Raw genomic sequence first — 17,027 nt, 5'->3', positions numbered from 1 at the left:
TTTAAGTAAACATTTATATTCAGAAATGTTTAGTATCTTTGTTGGTTTCTTCAAATCAGGATGCATATAACTTGTCATCAGTTACTAATTAAATATGTCGCCAGAGTTAAGAAAAGCTGTTAGCAAGAGGGACCTTGGAACTTTATGCTGGATTATCTCAATAGAAAACTTTTTATTTATTTATTTATTTATTTTTAAACAGGGCGTGGCTCTGTTGCCAAAGCTGGAGTGCAGTGGCTGATTTTGGCTTCACTGCAACCTGCCTCTCTCAGACTCAAACCATCCTCCCATCTCAGCCTCCCAAGTAGCTGGAACAACAGGCGTGTGCCACCCGCCTGGCCAATTTTTGTATTTTTTGTGGAGATGGGTTTTACCATGTTGCCCAGGCTGCTGGTCTCAAACTCCTGGGCTCAAGTGATCCTCCCACCTTGGCCTCCCAAAGTGCTAGGATTACAAGCATGAGCCACCATGCCCAGCCTGGATACTTTTAAGTATCCATAGATCATTAGAAATTAGCCCACAACCCTGCCTCCATAGGAATTTGTCTTATTCAAATATCTAATCCTCAAAAGTTAATAGAAAAATTAAGCTTTTTTTTCCAACATAAAGAAACAATAAAATTATACAACCGTGTGATATATGCACAAAAGAGATTTTCTCTCCTTTTTATGGGAGTATTTGCCTTATAGTTGTGCCTATTCATGTTGACACATTACAAAGGTACCACTGTTGACAAAAACATTTTAGTATCTATAATCTTAGTAGAGAGTCTCTAAGTAGCTGGTCACAACATCTCCTAGGGATCCTTTCTGGAACCTGGGTAGACCAGTTTCTCAATTTTAATGATCACACGATAATTGGAGATGCTGAAAGAACCTGGTTGCCCAGTAGGAAAGTGGTCTAGATGATGATAGTCCCAAAGAAGATGGACTAGAAAAAAATAAAATGACACTTGGGGCAGAGTACTGGTGTTCTACAATAGGGGCAGAGTACTGGTGTTCTACAATATCCATTCTCCCAGCCGGGCGTGGTGGTTCACGCCTGTAATCCCAGCACTTTGGGAGGCCAAGGCAGGCGGATCACCGTAGATCAAGAGCTAGAGACCAACCTGACCAACGTGGAGAAACCCCGTCTCTACTAAAAATACAAAAATTAGCCAGGCGTGGTGACGCGTGCCTATAATCCCAGTTACTCGGGAGGGTGAGGCAGGAGAATCGCTTGAACCCAGGTGGCGGAGGTTGTAGTGAGCCGAGATTGCGCCATTGCATTCCAGCCCAGGCAACAGTGTGAGACTGTCTCAAAAACAAAAACAACAACAACAAAAGGAAAGGATAAATCATCTCTATGGGTTGGGAAATGGTCTCATGGAGAAGATGGCATTTGAGTAAGCTACTTAGGGTTTTTTTGCTCTATAAGTCGGTGTCAACGTCACGTTTTCACGTGGTGGCCTGATCATTTTGTCTTATAGTGATGTCTTTGTGTGCATGTGCGCTCATCTCCTATATTGGACGGGGTCTAGAGCAGTTCCTGGCACAGAGTAATCACTCAATATTACATCACTGTAATAAAAAATCATGATAGCAAATCTTGACGGGATAAATGAAGGCATGAATAAATGTATAAATTAACAAGTGGCAGTGAGCGCTTCAGGGGTGGTGGGTCTTGTCTTACTCGTCTTTGAGCTGCGGCCTCGCTGAGGGCACAGTGCGCGCAACTGGCTGGTGGCCCAGATTCACTGGCAGGCACCAGGATCGCAGCCCAAGCGCCGGGGCGGGAGGGATGACTCCGGACGGTAGGGGGCACCGGCGCGCGGCCGGGTCGGGCCCCCCGGTAGCTCCGCGCGCACAGCCGGACCGTCATTGACGCCATGAGCGCGCTGCTGCGGCTGCTGCGCACGGGTGCCCCCGCCGCTGCGTGCCTGCGGTTGGGGACCAGTGCTGGGACCGGGCCGCGCCGTGCTATGGCCCTGTACCACACCGAGGAGCGCGGCCAGCCCTGCTCGCAGAATTATCGCCTCTTCTTCAGTAAGTAGCTTGTGGAGGTTCGCTGAGCGGCGCACCGAAGAAACCTGGGTGGGGGATGGAATAGGGGACACTTGCGGCGCCCCGCGCGGTCTCCCCTGTCTCTCTTTTTGGGGCCCTCGGCGGTACCTGCGCGGTCCAGGCAACCTTCCTTCTCGCCGGAGCGCGCACCGAGTCACGAGAACTGACAGCGAGGAGACGGCGGATCAAGACCGCAAAGCGAGCGCAGAGGCTCAGGGCTGCCGGCCGGGGGTACACAGCGCCCTGTGCCCTGCCAGCCGCCCTCCCCGAGGGGTGGGCAGAGTGCTAGCGGCCACCCCGCGGCGGCCCGCAGCCATTAGCCGGCCAGGCCGCGGTTCTGGGTTCACACAATTTAGTGAGGAAGGGAAGGCAGAGCCCGCCCACACGCCGGCCTTTCTAGTGGCGTAAGAAAGCGCCCTACTGCCGGAGCTCCCTGACGTCGGAGAGGCGGGCGGAACTTTGCAGATGCCTAATCCAGCGTGTCTTCTTTTTTGGAGGGACTCTGATGAAGGTTCTTTCCCAGAAGCTTGACTCGGTACGCACAGGTTTACACCCTGAATATGATCCACCATCCAAAGCCTCGTTGGCCCCGGGGCAGCCCCTTTTCCTCCCCAAGTTGAACAGCCCAGAGGGCTAAGCGACTTGGGGGGGGGGGGGTCCCTGAGTTGTCCAGCTCAGAGAAAGGACCCAGGTCTTCCGTGTACCCCATTGTTTCACTGTGTACGTTAAATGTAACTGAAAATAGTGATCTTGGTCGCTTGCCTTCACGCCCCACTGACTGCAGAGCCTTGGACTGGTAGTATCAAAGTGGGCCTTGCATTATTGCTCCCCTTTTCGGAGCACTGGCCCTGGAGGCTTTCACTTCTAAGCAGGCCCTCCGAGTTCTTCAGGTCTTAACTCTGTGACCCCGAACGAGTTTAAGTTGCTAAGCCTTGTTTTTTCCATCTGTAAAATAGGGCTGCAAGAATTACATGACATTGTATATGTAAAGTGATTAGTCACAGGGTCTAAAATATAAATTACTATTAGTAACTATAATCATTATAGATATTTGTAATTTATGAAGGATTTGCAGTTATCCTACATGAGTTTAGGGTCGAGGATTATTTTGTGGGAGAGAAGACAAGTTTGCCTAAAGTGTGATTATAATGCAACTAGTACTAGAATTTCTGTTTTCTTCAAAATTGGTTGCAGTTTTCACCCTGTGCCACATATTTTCTTCTGTCTTTGGTTAAGACTAATCAGGTGAACAGGAAGTCTCAAATTTCTGAATGGATTGTGTTCCAAAAGGTTACCATATAATGAATAATGGGAATAGTCATAGAAACAATGTTTAAAGTGGCAGTTCGCTTTTTAAGCAGATTAAAAAAAAAAAAAAAAAAAAGCCTGTCTGCTGCAAGTCTTCTAGATTTGCAATAAGTACAGTAATTAATAGATACCCAAATAATCAATAAATATGAAATGTGCTAGACACTGTTAGGCATAGTACAGAGATTCACAATTTTACTATAATTAATTATGGAAAAAGTAAATACACTGGTTGAGCAAAAACAGGCTTGAGAAGCCTGGCGCACACAGAGTAGTTGACCCAGTACCGGATTTGGAATGGGGAGTCCTAGGCCATAATCTTGGCTCTGCCATTAACTCGCTGTGTGCTGTTGGGTGGGTGGTTACTTCAATTCTGTTTTCACAGAGCCAGTTTCTTCAGCCGTAAAATGAAGCATTTGACCTTGAAGTGATGATCCTCAAGGTTCTTCTCAGCACTGGTATTCCCTGAAGGCACTGGATGAATAATGGAGATTCTAACAGTCTCTATTAGGACAGGATGTCGAATGGGGGCATTTTCGGGATTATGTTGGCCTCTTCTCGTCGGTTTGTTTCTTTAGCTTCAAATGTACTTAGAACTCATGATTTTTCTGTAACTAGAGTGCCACAAATAAAATACGTTTTTATTCAGCTGGATAAACAGCACAGGAAAGAAGAAAAGCCGATTTTACTAAGGTAAATGGGCAAAAATTGGAAGAAAGGGGAGTGTGGTTTTGGAGAGGGTCCGGATGGTGAGATCCTGATTGGAAAGTGTGTTGGTTAAACAGTTTCTGAACGAACCGCCAGATGGCATCACTGGCCAGGACCGTTTACTACCTGCTAGAAGGGGTAGGGCAAAGTGAAAGGAAGCCACTCTAGGGCGAATGGGGTAAGGGGAAAACAATGAACAAATTACCCTTTATAAAGATGGTCACAGATTGGATATTTTTTACTCAGTATGTCTGTATGCAGTACTAGGGTGGACTAATGTCTCACTTCAAAGACAAATATGAGTGTAGTACTACTTGGCCTAAAATTGTTATTCGTTGTTACTGAAGTGGAATCATTTTCCACATTTCCAGATATATTCCAAGTCTCTGAAATACTAGTGCATTGGGAGGTAGAACATTTTCCAGCTTCATGTCTGTAAATGGTTTCTCTTTACTGTCATTCAGTAAAATCAGAATAAGTGATTCATGTAATACTTTAAAAAAATTGGTGTTAAGCTCTGTAGAAACAGTGAGACAGGATGATTAGGGGAAAGAGCATCCTGGTGGGAATCATCAGGCCTCCTTGTGCCAGCCCTGACCCTGTTAGTATCTTGCTGTCACTTCACCTCCCTGCATCTCATTGTTTTAAACCACGGAATGAGGAGATTGGACCAGATGATCATTTTCCGAACTGCTTAGTTGAACACAAGCATCCCATGGTGTATTACTAGGTTTTCTTTAAAACAGAGGGTTTCATGGTTTAATAAATTAGAATACGTCCCATTTTATTGCTTTTTTGAAGAGTAATTTGCCTATTGAAGTTCTGGAAAATTCGGATGTAACTTCTTTGAAACCTGAACCACAGAGTACTTATTTCTCAGAACATTTGTTAACATCTTAGTGACACCAGGGTTATGATTTCTGCAACTTCCAGAAGCAACTGTGCTGTAACAGTTCTAGACTAATAGTCAAACCACTTAAGTTGTAGTCCTGACTACCATCTTGGACAAGTCACTCGACTGAATTAACCACCAGATGGCATCCCTTACCTCAGATGACATCCGGTAGCTCAGTTTCTCCATAAATAAAATGGGGAAAGCACTAGTAATTTTATAGAATTGCTGTGGCAGTTAAATGAGACTATGTGTATAATTATCAGTGTCTCACACATGATAGGTATTTAATAAATGTTATTTATTTTTCCCTTTTGACTTTAAGGCATTAGACTAAAATCTTATTGTTACGTTCTGTGAAGGGAGAAAATAAGGGATGTGGATAGAATTGATTGTTTTGAAAGTGTTCCTATTAAATTATAGGTTTCAGAGGGGTTTTTGTTGCTGTTGTTTATTCATTTTATTTATTTTTGTTTGGTTTGTTGTGCACTCACGACTCACTGCAGCCTTGACCTCCCCAGCTCAAACGATACTCTCACCTCTGCCTCCTGGGTAGCTGGGACTACAGGCATGCACCACTCTGCCCGGCTTCCTAGATCTTAAAGTTTTAATGGGTACTTGCAGTCTTTTGAATTAACTGGGAAATCATAATGAAGTTAGATTCACTTATATTGAGCCAAAGACCTAACACTGCATATATTCCTTTGATATCTTGGGTGTTTTTGTTTTGTTTTGTTAATAACTTGAAATTTTATTTTAGATTTCAAACTTTTCTCCGAGGATAGGGAAAAGCTATGCTTTCTATAATTTGGAATTTTGTTATTATGGGACAGGCAACTGGTTTACTGAGAGAAATAGTGCTGTGGATAATTCAAGTTGCTTTTATTTAGTCTGGAAATGAACCAAGCCATTCTTTAAAATTAATTTGCTTTGTCACTTACAGTAAGCATGTGCTTGTGTTGAAATTACTGTAAGTTTTCTTTACGTCATCTGGGTAGTAGGTGGAATCTGCCATTGAAAGTGCTCTTTGGACTTAAAGAGAACTTCCCGTGAATAATCCACAAAATATGTTTGAGTCTTAAATATGAGTTTCTGTAACTTTTTAAAGTTGACCTATGTCATAGAACTTCAACTGATATAATAGAACACAATGGGTTTTGTGTGAATATAGAAAAAGTATTTTATTTGATTTTTCAGTCCTTAAAACCTTAAACGTTTTCTATATGAATGCTGTGAAATAGGAATTGTGTGATCTACATGAAACAGAGGAAGCATTTTTATTGAAGTTTTTAGGCTTCTTTACATTTCTCAATCTTTTTATCAGAAAATAAAACAAAGCTAGCTTCAGTCATTGCTGAAACTTCCAGTAAGAATCTCTATAAGTGGTTTTGTAATAGTGTGTCATCGTATGTTGGTATATGGCATGCATTTAGCTGTCTGGTATAGATACATAAAATTAGGTATGGTTTTTCACATTCTATTCAATTTTTTCACTTGCTCTAGTGTAAGTAATAAACTTTCATCCTGATACAACTTGCTCTTGTGAGAGAAAGAATGACATAGATAACTTAGGAAATGCTAGAATAAAATCTAATCTCAAACCAGTTGAAGGGAAAATTTTGATCACTGTTTGGCAATATCTTGTAGATTGATGGGCCTGATAGAGGTTAGCAATTAATGCCTAAGGACACAATCTGATTTTTGACAACAGTGAAAATGCCAAGGCAAAAATGACTCGGTGACTACAATCATTTATCTCTTTTCCCCTATAATAAATATCCTATTAAAGTGATAGTGAGGGTAAGAAAGGGTAACCCTAAAACAACAGATAAGAAGGAGCCACCAAAGCTTGACATTTTGAAATATGTATAAAAGATGAAAAAACCGATGGAGGTATGGTTATTAATGAAGCAGTGTGGAAGAAGTCCCAGCTTAAGTATATGTGTTCAGGGGACGTAGTTTAGGAAGAAGCCGAGCTGCTGCAGAACCTCAGAGAGGTTGTGGGTGTGTTGATATCAGATAGGATAGAGAGTTAGATGGATGTAGAACTTAACACAGGGGGATTAGTTTAAGTTGTATTACAAATAGTACACAAATATTTCCCATGCAGGTCTAATGCATGAGGGGTGTGCTAGTTCCACCTATAAAAGTTGAATGAAGAGCTGAGAGGGAAGTAGGACCCCTGATGGTGTTGGTGCCCCAGCAGTACTCTGCATGCTGGCATTTGGGGACCCCAGCATAACAACCAGCCTCCTACCCATTCATTTCTGTGGGAACATAGAGCTCCCAGTCGTTGTTTTCTAGTCTCTTTAATATAAACCAAATAGCCAAGGATCACCTAAGTTAGGCTTTCATTACTACTGTTCTACCAAACTGCTTTTTGTCAGGGATACCTGTCACCTCCATGCTGCAACCTTAATGGTCAGTTTGAAGTCCTCATATGATCAATCAGCAGTAATTTTTACAGTTGATCGCTTTCTCTTTGAAACACTTTTTTTGTCTTTCCCAGAGGAAACTGCTTTCCACTGGGAAGGCACTTTGTCTTAGTTTTGATGCTTCTCCTTCACATTCTCCCTTGCTGAACCTTTGTCATATTTCTGAACTCTAACCTTTGAAGTGCCCAGGGCTCAATCCTCAGCCCAGTTCTCTATCTATACTGCCTCTCTAGGGCAGGGGTTGGCGAACTTTTCTGTAAAGGGCCAGATTAAGAAATACTTCAGGTTTTGCAAACCATTCAGTCTCTGTCACAACTCCTCAGCTCTGCCTTTGTAACATACAGCCATGGACAGTAAAAGTATGGCTGTGGTTATGTTCCAATAAAACTGTATTTACAGAAATAAAACCAGGCCATGTGACAGATTTAGCCCATGAGCCAGAGTTTGCTGACCATTGCTGTCACTCTAGGTGATCCCATCAGGTCCCATAGTGTTAGACACTTTATAATTCCCAGATTTACAACATTAGCCCCAGTCTCTTCTTGAACTCAGAATTTACACATCCAGCTTTGTACTCTGTGTTTCTACCGAAATATTTAAGATACAACTCAAGATTAACAGTACAAAACAGAACTCCTGATCCCCCATCCCCACCAAACTTGTTTCTTTCTCTGTCTTTAGTTGCTAACCCATAACTTGGGAATCATTCTTGTCACTTTTTCTCTTATCCCACAGCTAACTCATTAGCATATTTTTTGAAATGTACCAAAAGATAATTCCTTCTCTCCACTTCCACCCTTGTCAGTTTCTCTGTGTCACCATCATACACCTTGATCAATTGTAGTAACCTCCTGATTCTTCACCCTGCTTCCACCCTTATCCCTGTATAGTCTACTTTCCATACAGCAATCACCTTGATCCTTTTAAAATGTAAGTCAGATCATGTCCAAGCTCTGCTGAAAATGCCAGTGGCTTTCCATTTCACTCAAAAATTTTTTTGAAATATGTATCATAGTATGCAAGGTCCTACTGGATCTAATACTGGGCTCCTCTCTGAATTCATTGCTTGCCACTTTTCCTTTTGATCAATGTCCTCCTGCCATCCTGGCCTCCTTGCTGTTTCTCAGACATGCCATGTATGTTCTTTCCTCTGCACACCTGTGCTTTTTATGCCTTCAGTGCTCCTCCCTAGAGGTCTGCTTGATCTCTTCCCTCACTTCGTTCAGATCTGTGCTGAACTGTTGCCCACCAGAGAGATCTTCCCTGACCATTCGATATCAAATATTACTCCTTCTATTACAGTAGGTAGATAGTCAGGCATGAGCAGGGCAGAAAAGGGCTCCTCTCCCCAACCACACACCAGGAATGACAGGCAACCATCAGGTGATGGTCAGGCAGTTGTTAACTGTTTCTCTAAAATATTAATTGGTTGCAGCCTGCACCAGGGAAAGGTAGTCTCCAAATAAACAGAAGCATCTGAAGCTTGTGGTCAGCAGCTTCCCATGAGATCTAAGGAACTGGGTGAGTGGGCTCAAGCATTTGAGAACATTAAGAACAAAATGGCAGAGTTTTGTATATGACCCCCTAGGGACATTCGACTGGTAAGGGAAGAACACCTCAGGTGAACATGCGTACAACTCCAGTAAACACGTTGCACTTGGTCTCCCTCCCACGTGCTAGGAGGCTACTGTGTGTACAGACAGCCTGCTCCAAGGGAAGACTCGGGAGATGGGACACAAGATCCCGGAAGTATGCCAATGTATAAAACCCCACGTCGAAATGTCAAACCGTGCATTCGTCTGTTCAGGTTGCTCACTTTGCCCTCTTCCAGGTGTACCTTCCTTCCCTTTGTTCCTGCTCTAAAGCCTTTTATTATAATAAACTCATTCCATCTCTAAAACTTGCCTTGGCCTCTCCTTCTGCTTCTGTCCCTCAGTTGAATTCTTTCTTCTGAGGAGGCAAGAATTGAGGTTGTTGCAGAGCCATAGGGATTTGCCACTGGTAATTATTCATTCTTCACTTTCCCTAATTTGTTTTCCTTTATCTTTATAGTACTTATGATATGTGATAGAATAAACACATAATCAATTCTTTTGCTCCCCAACTAGAATGTGATTTCCATAAGAGCAGGGAATTGGAATTTGTATCTAGTATCTAGAACCATGCTTAGTACAGTGCGTATGTTCAATAAATATTTACTGAATGAATTCAAGGAAAACTTAAAAATTAAATGGGAAAAACAAGAAACTTGAATTTTAAAAGGTCAAATGGGTGTTCTTTGTTACATCTGTTATAAAGGAAAGGAAGGAGTGGGCTGTGAAGAAATGGCAATCAAGACCAAGACCTCTTTAACAAATAACTTGTTAAAACAAGTAACTCAGTAGAAGGTGTAGTGGGTTGAATGGTGTTCTGTTTTAAGCCACGAAGTTTGTGGTAGTTTGTTACAGCAGTCCTAAAAAATGAATATAGATGAATTAGAAGATAAGGGAAAGAAATCTTATCAGAAAGTAGAACAAACCATCAGAGATAAAGGAGGCAAGAAGAAGTGACATAGAGATTGAATCCAGAAAGTCCAACATTTGACTCATATGGGTTTCAGAAGGAAAGAACAAACAAAATGGAGAAGAAATTGTAAAAGGGATAATAGAAAAAAAATCTAAGAATTGAAGGACCCAAGTGTTCTGACCTCCCAGTGACATTATTATACAACTATTGAGAGAATCCTACATGTCTTGCTGGGTGCAGGGCTTGGGAGTGGTTAAATAATAGGCCTGCAACACTGAATGCTCAAAGACTGGAGTAATGCCTTTGAAATTCTGAGGGAAAAGAATTTTCCTCCTAGAATTCTCTACCTAGCCAGCTGTCAATCTGGAGTGAGAACTAAGTAAAGACATTTTAGACATTTAACAACTTGAGAAATTGGCCTCACACGCATTCCTTCTTACAGAACACTTATTAGGAATATGCTTCTGCAAGACAAGTAAACCAAAAAACATGAATGCATGGGATCCAGAAAATGATAGATCTGCGCTGGAGAGCAAAGAAGCAGTCTTAGGATGCCCAGAAAGCATCCAGTTCATATTGTAGCCCGAGGATAGAGGGCTCCTGAGGGAGCTGTTTGGGTAAGGAGAAGATTCCATAATTTTGATGATACCCGTGAGGCATTGGAATAATTTATAGATGTGATTATGACAATGTAAGAAAGATAATTAGAAGCACAAAGAAAAATAGAAGCTGAACCAAAAAAGGAAATTTAATTATAGTATCCTCCTCACCAAAAATAGACACATAGAGAATGCTTCTCACACACCTGAGTGTAAGAATTATTTGGGATGTTTGCTAAAAATACAGATATTCGTTTCTCCTTGAGATTTTGCTTTACTAGATGTAGGATGGTGGTTCAGGGATCTACATTTTAATGAGCATTCCAAGTTTTTCTTATCTAAGAGAAATTTTGGATATATATAATAGGAAATGCATAGAAAATTCAATATGACTACAGAACATTCTGTCAGCCTTGCCATGAAAAAATAAAAGGACAGAAGACAAAAATTAGAAGAATGAAGAAAGGGAGGTAAAAGGCAGGTTATTTATGTCAAGAAATACTATATATTTGTATTAGTTTGTTTTCACACTGCTGATAAAGACATACCTGAGACTGGGCAATTTACAAAAGAAACAGGTTTATTGGACTTACGGTTCCACATGGCTGGGGAGGCCTCATAATCATGGCAGGAGGTGAAAGGCATGTATCATATGGTGGCAGACAAGAGAAGAGAGCTAGTGCAGGGAAATTCCCCCTTATGTAATCATCAGATCTCGTGAGACTTACTGTCACAAGAACAGCACAGGAAAGACTTGCCCCCATGATCCAAGTACCTCCCACCGGGGTCCCTCCCACAACTCCTGGGAATTCAAGATGAGCCAGCCAAACCATATCATTCTGCCCCTGGCCCCTCTCAAATCTCATGTCCTCACATTTCAAACCAATCATGCCTTCCCAACAGTGCCCCAAAGTCTTAACTCATTTCAACATTAACTCAAGTCTGCAGTCCACAGTCTCATCCGAGACAAGGCAAGTCCCTTCCACCTATGAGCCTGTAAAATTAAAAGCAAGTTAGTTACTTCCTAGATACGATGGGGGCACAGGTATTGGGTAAACAAACCGTTCCAGATGGGAGAAGTTGGCCAAAACAAAGGGGCTACAGGCCCCAGCAGAGCAATCAAATCTTAAAGCTCCAAAATGATCTCCTTTGACTCCATGTCTCACATCCAGGTCACGCTGATGCAAGAGGTGGGTTTCCATGGTCTTGGGCAGCTCCGCCCCTGTGACTTTGCAGGGTATAGTCCCCCTCCTTGCTGCTTTCGTGGGCTGGCATTGAATGTCGGTGGCTTTTCCGGGTACATGGTGCAAGCTGTTGACAGTGGATCTACCATTCTGGGGTCTGGAGGACAGTGGCCCTCTTCTCACAGCTCCACTAGGCAGTGCCCCAGTAGGGACTCTGTATGGGATCTGTGATCTCTTATTTCCCTTCTACACTGCTCTAGCAGAGGTTCTCAATGAGGGCCCTGCCACTGCAGCAAACTTTTGCCTGGGCATTCAGGCATTTCCATACACCTTCTGAAATCTAGACAGAGGTCCCAAACCTCAATTCTTGACTTCCAAGCACCCGCAGGCTCAACACCACTTGGAAGCTGCCAAGGCTTGGGGCTTCCACCCTCTGAAGCGAAAACACAAGCTGTACCTTGGCCCGTTTTAGCCAGGGCTGGACTGCCTGGGATGCAGGGTACCAGCTCCCTAGGCTGCACACAGCAGAGGGACCCTGGGCCCCACCAAACCACCTTTTCCTCCTAGGCCTCAGGACCTGTGATGGGAGGGCTGCTGTGAAGACCTCTTGACATGCGCTGGAGACATTTTAATCATTGTCTTGGGGATGAACATTTGGCCCCTCGTTACTTATGCAAATTTCTGCAGCCAGCTTGAATTTCTTCTCAAAAAATGGGATTTTCTTTTCTATCACATTGTCAGGCTGCAAATTTTCCAAACTTTTAGGCTATGAGTGCTTTTAACAGCACCCAAGTCACCTATTGGATGCTTTGCTGCTTAGAAATTTCTTCCTCCATTAGATACCCTGAATCATCTCTCTCAAGTTCAAAGTTCCACAGATCTCTAGGGCAGGGGCACAATGCCGCCAGTCTCTTTGCTAAAACTATCAAGAATCACCTTTGCTCCAGTTCCCAACAAGTTCCTCATCTCCATCTGAGACCACCTCAACCTGGATTTCATTGTCGATATCATTATCAGCATTTTGGTCAAAGCCATTTAACAAGTCTCTCGGGAGTTCCAGACTTTCCCACATTTTCCTGTCTTCTTCAGAGCCCTCCAAACTGTTCCAAACTCTGCCTGTTACCCCGTTCCAAAGTTGCTTCCACGTTTTCAGTTATCTTTTTGGCAGCGCCTCACTCTGCTGGTACCAATTTACTGTATTAGTCTATTTTCATGCTGCTGATAAAGACATACCCAAGACTGGGGAATTTACAAATGAAACAGGTTTATTGGACTTACAGTTTTACATGGCTGGGGAGGCCTCACAATCATGGCAGAAGGTGAAAGGCACGTCTCATATGGTGACAGACAAGAGAGCTTGTGCAGAGACACTCCCCCTTATATAATCATCAGATCTCGTGAGACTTACTATCACGAGAACAGCACAGGAAAGACTTACCCCTATGTTTCAGTTGCCTGCCACTGAGTCCCGCCCACAACACGTGGGAATTCAAGATGAGATTTGGGTGGGGACACAGCCAAACCGTATCAGTATACTTGGTAGAATAAAAAGGTATGAAGTATTAACATTAGCCAATTAAGAACTTAGGCGGAATAGGCTGAACTAAACTCTCTCTCAGAATTGGAATCAGTAGGTAGTTTCTACAGTTGATGAACAAAAACTACTAAATATGCTATTTTGAAAGATGAAGGTAACCACTAGACCTAATACAAAGAGTTGAAAATGGGTTGCTCTCAGAAGTGGAACTAGACCGGTGAGAGGTGGAAACTTATTTTTTCAGTCATGGACCTGCATTGCTTTGGCTTAACAACAGCAAAATAGGTAATTTAAAAAGCAAATTGACAATAGCTTATTTTCAGCTGTTGAGAAACAAGCAGTCTGAGCTTCAGATAAGAAAGTTCTAACCTAAAATGTATCACTAATGTATTCTGTGGTTCTGAGGAAGGGCTGTCTGATGTGTGCTTCAGTTCTACCATCTTTTTTTTTTTTTTTTTTAACCTAGTGCTAGATAAGTTCTACTATCTTTAAAACATAATGGCATATGTTGCCCCAGCGCTTGCTCCATATACCATATCCCTCTGTCTGTGGCGCATATGTACCATGTAGATTATGTTATTCATTTTGTAGAGGATCAGGATAGATACTACATGTCTTTAAATCCACCTTTAGAGGATTTTAATACCCTTTAAATGGAACATAATAGCATACTAACATGATTGGCCCTGGAAAACTTTTAATGAGTTCTTATCCTTTTGCACTTTAGGGAAATGTCTAGTTCTCTAATAGTGCTGAGAGGATGCCTTTGTGTTTAAACTTACTAGGTGATGATGATGATGACAGTGATGTAACGTGTCTTGTCTTAGCTATGGGTATGGATCACTGTCTAGCACTTTTGTATTCCAAAATCTAGTACATTTCCTTTTCATGTGAAACACTCTATAAATACATATTGCTTAGTGCAAGAAACTATTGAGAAAATTAAGCTTCAGAGAAATAGAGTAACTGTTGAGAAATAAACTAAAATTCTGAGCCCCTCAGTTGACTGAATGGGTCTCGTTTTGGCCAAGGGGACCCTAGAGAAACCTTGAAAACTGAGTTCTTGGCCACGACTGGAATGGGGAGGTCAAATACGCCTGCTTATGCCCTTTCCCTCACTAACTGCCATTACGTTTTCTTCCCTAAGGGCTAAATAGAAACCAGCCCTTTCAAAAGACTCCACAGATGATGATACCAACCAAAAGCCTGACAGCTGCCCCTCCCTTTTGTGGTTTCCACAAAACAACTCACCAGCATTCCCTCCTGATAAGAGTGGTTCTGGCAAATCTATGGAGAATGTGCAGTGAGGGTTTTCATGTTTTCCACTTCACCTTTTGACATCAGAGAGCTGAAAACTCCACCTTCGGATCATGGTAACACCACCATTTTTTGAACATGGGTCCTGTGGAGAAGCATGAAGCTCAACTGAGCATGCTTGCAGGTTGCAGCCCTTTATGAGAAATAAAGCTCTGCTTTCCAAATTTATGAACTTCTTCTTTCTTCAGTTGCCACTTTTATCAAGCTGAGTAACTAGAAGTCAGGCTTTTGACCTTTCTAGTCATTGCTCCTATGCAAATTTATAGATATATTGCCATTAAAGCATTATCATTATCTGAGATCTAAGGCCATATTTGTTTTCTAGGAATAGTTATATTTTTACTCTTTCTCTTCATTATTACATTTTTATTTATTAATACTATTTCATGAAATAGCTTCTAGTAGATATGGTTATGTAAGTCAGTAAATACAGACCATTCACTCATTTGTAATCTTTTTACCTTCCAAATGACAACTAGAAAACTATGTCTATATATATATATGATCTTACATCTTAATAAGTATTGGGCTTGTCCACAGTTAACAAGAGCGTTGGATCTTTAGGGAAATTTGACACCAAATCAGTGTCCTAGATTTATTTACTATTAATTATAAAGGCAGTCTAGCTTTTCTGTCAAGTTTCTTTTTTTTTTTTTTTTTTTTTTGAGACGGAGTCTGCTCTGTCGCCCAGGCTGGAGTGCAGTGGCGCGATCTCGGCTCACTGCAAGCTCCGCCTCCCGGGTTCACGCCATTCTCCTGCCTCAGCCTCCCGAGTAGCTGGGACTACAGACGCCCACAACCGCGCCCGGCTAATTTTTTGTATTTTTTTAGTAGAGACGGGGTTTCACCGTGGTCTCGATCTCCTGACCTCGTGATCCGCCCGCCTCGGCCTCCCAAAGTGCTGGGATTACAGGCGTGAGCCACCGCGCCCGGCCTCTGTCAAGTTTCTTTTACCCCCATGATAACAAACTTCCCTTGTTTGTGTAACTTCCTGGATTGTTAGAGCTGAAATTGATAAATTGGTTTGGGACAACGATAGGTCCCAAATGAACAATTGAAGTAATCTTTTAAAGGATTGTATTTTTTTCTTTTCAGAATTCTACCTTTTTTACTTAAGTGACTTGAAGAGAGGACAATCACAGATTGATGATTGTTCTTGGAATAAGAGCTTCCATTTATACATTACAGTTGTCCCTCTGTATTTGCAGGGGATTGGTTCTAGAACCCCCATGGATACCAAAATTTGCAGATGTTCCAGTCCCTGATATAAAAGGGCATAGTATTTACATGGGACCTATGCACTCCTCCTATTTTTTTTTTCTTATGGGTCGGGGAGGGGGGAAAGAAACCAAGAGAAAGGAGCCCTCTTGTCTACTTTTAGTCCTCTTTGGATTACTTACAATATCTGATGCCTTGTAATGCTGTGTAAATAGTTGTTATATTGTATTGTTTTATTTGTATTGTTTATTGTTGTATTTTTATTTTTAAAAAAAAATTTGCAGAATATTTTCAATCTGCAATTGTTTGAATCTGCAGATTCAGAAGACTTACTGTGTATGTCTTCTTAACCTCCTCCTAGTTGTCTTTCAGCTCCATATTTACTTATTTTTAAAATTCCATACAGCAAAATTTACTTTTTTTGTAGACACTTCTGAGTTTTGACAGAACATAGATTTGTGTAAACAGCATCACAATCAAAGTACAGAACACGTCTACCCCTCCCTGCAAAATTTTTTGTGGCCCCCTTTAGAGTCAACCCTACTCTCTTCCCATCAGCCCCTGGCAACCAACCGACGATCTGCACTTTATCCTATAGTTTTGCCTTTCCAGAATGTCATGTAAATGGAACTGTTTGAGTTGAGCTTCTTTCACCTGATATAATGTATTTAGATGCATCCATTTTATTATGTGTATCAATAGTGCATTCCTTTTTATTGTGGAGTAATTAATCATTGATTAAAAGATGACTATATGAGTGTAACATAATTTTTGTCCATTTACCAGTTGTACATTTGCATTGTTTACCGTTTTTGGTGATTACGAATAAAGCTGCTGTAAACGTTTAGAAATTGTTGGGTGAACATGTTTTTATTTCTTAGTTAAATACTTGGTGGGATTTCTGGGTCACATACTAATTGTATGTTTAACTTTACAAGAAAGAGCGAGACTGTTTGCCAAAGCGAGCGCACCATTTTCAGTTCCCATCACCATATTTTATTTTAATCGAAAACATGTAAATGTGGCCCACTTTAGTATCTATTATGTTTAGAAAAGTAAATAATCATGCAAAAAATTGGTAATTTTGTTTTTTGTGTTCTTTTGTTATAGATAACTTTTTTTTGTTATAGATAACATAGATAACTTTGAAAAGCAGGCAGAGAATTTGAAATCTGATTTAATATATGAAAGAAGAGGTTTTTTTTAAGTGCGTCCCTTTAATTGATGCAAAGAACTTTATAGACCATAGCCGAAGTTTTATGTACTTGCCATTTGTGTGCTC

General features: G+C 41.6%; 1 protein-coding gene across 7 annotated transcripts in view; it reads left to right on the top strand.

Moving 5' to 3' along the window:
- PPA2 (inorganic pyrophosphatase 2) overlaps positions 1 to 17,027 on the top strand; it is a 125,142-nt gene that overhangs the window by 16,864 nt on the left and 91,251 nt on the right. For 5 of the 7 annotated variants that reach the window (XM_074040255.1, XM_045392717.2, XM_074040252.1 and 2 more), the window contains exon 1: positions 1,859 to 2,024. The exons of 1 other annotated variant lie outside the window; for it this stretch is intronic. Coding sequence is in view for 3 of the 6 variants with exons in the window: in XM_045392717.2 (XP_045248652.1) it covers positions 1,868 to 2,024 (157 nt within the window). In the remaining 3 variants the exon portion in view is untranslated. Of the gene's footprint in view, positions 1 to 1,858; positions 2,025 to 2,464; positions 2,578 to 17,027 lie in introns of those variants that run through there. One more of the 7 variants, XM_074040253.1, reaches the window with a different exon arrangement.

This window comes from Macaca fascicularis, chromosome 5 (assembly GCF_037993035.2).
Source record: "Macaca fascicularis isolate 582-1 chromosome 5, T2T-MFA8v1.1".
NCBI classification, from domain to species: Eukaryota; Metazoa; Chordata; class Mammalia; order Primates; family Cercopithecidae; genus Macaca; species Macaca fascicularis.
This window is presented reverse-complemented; position numbering and strand designations above follow the sequence as displayed.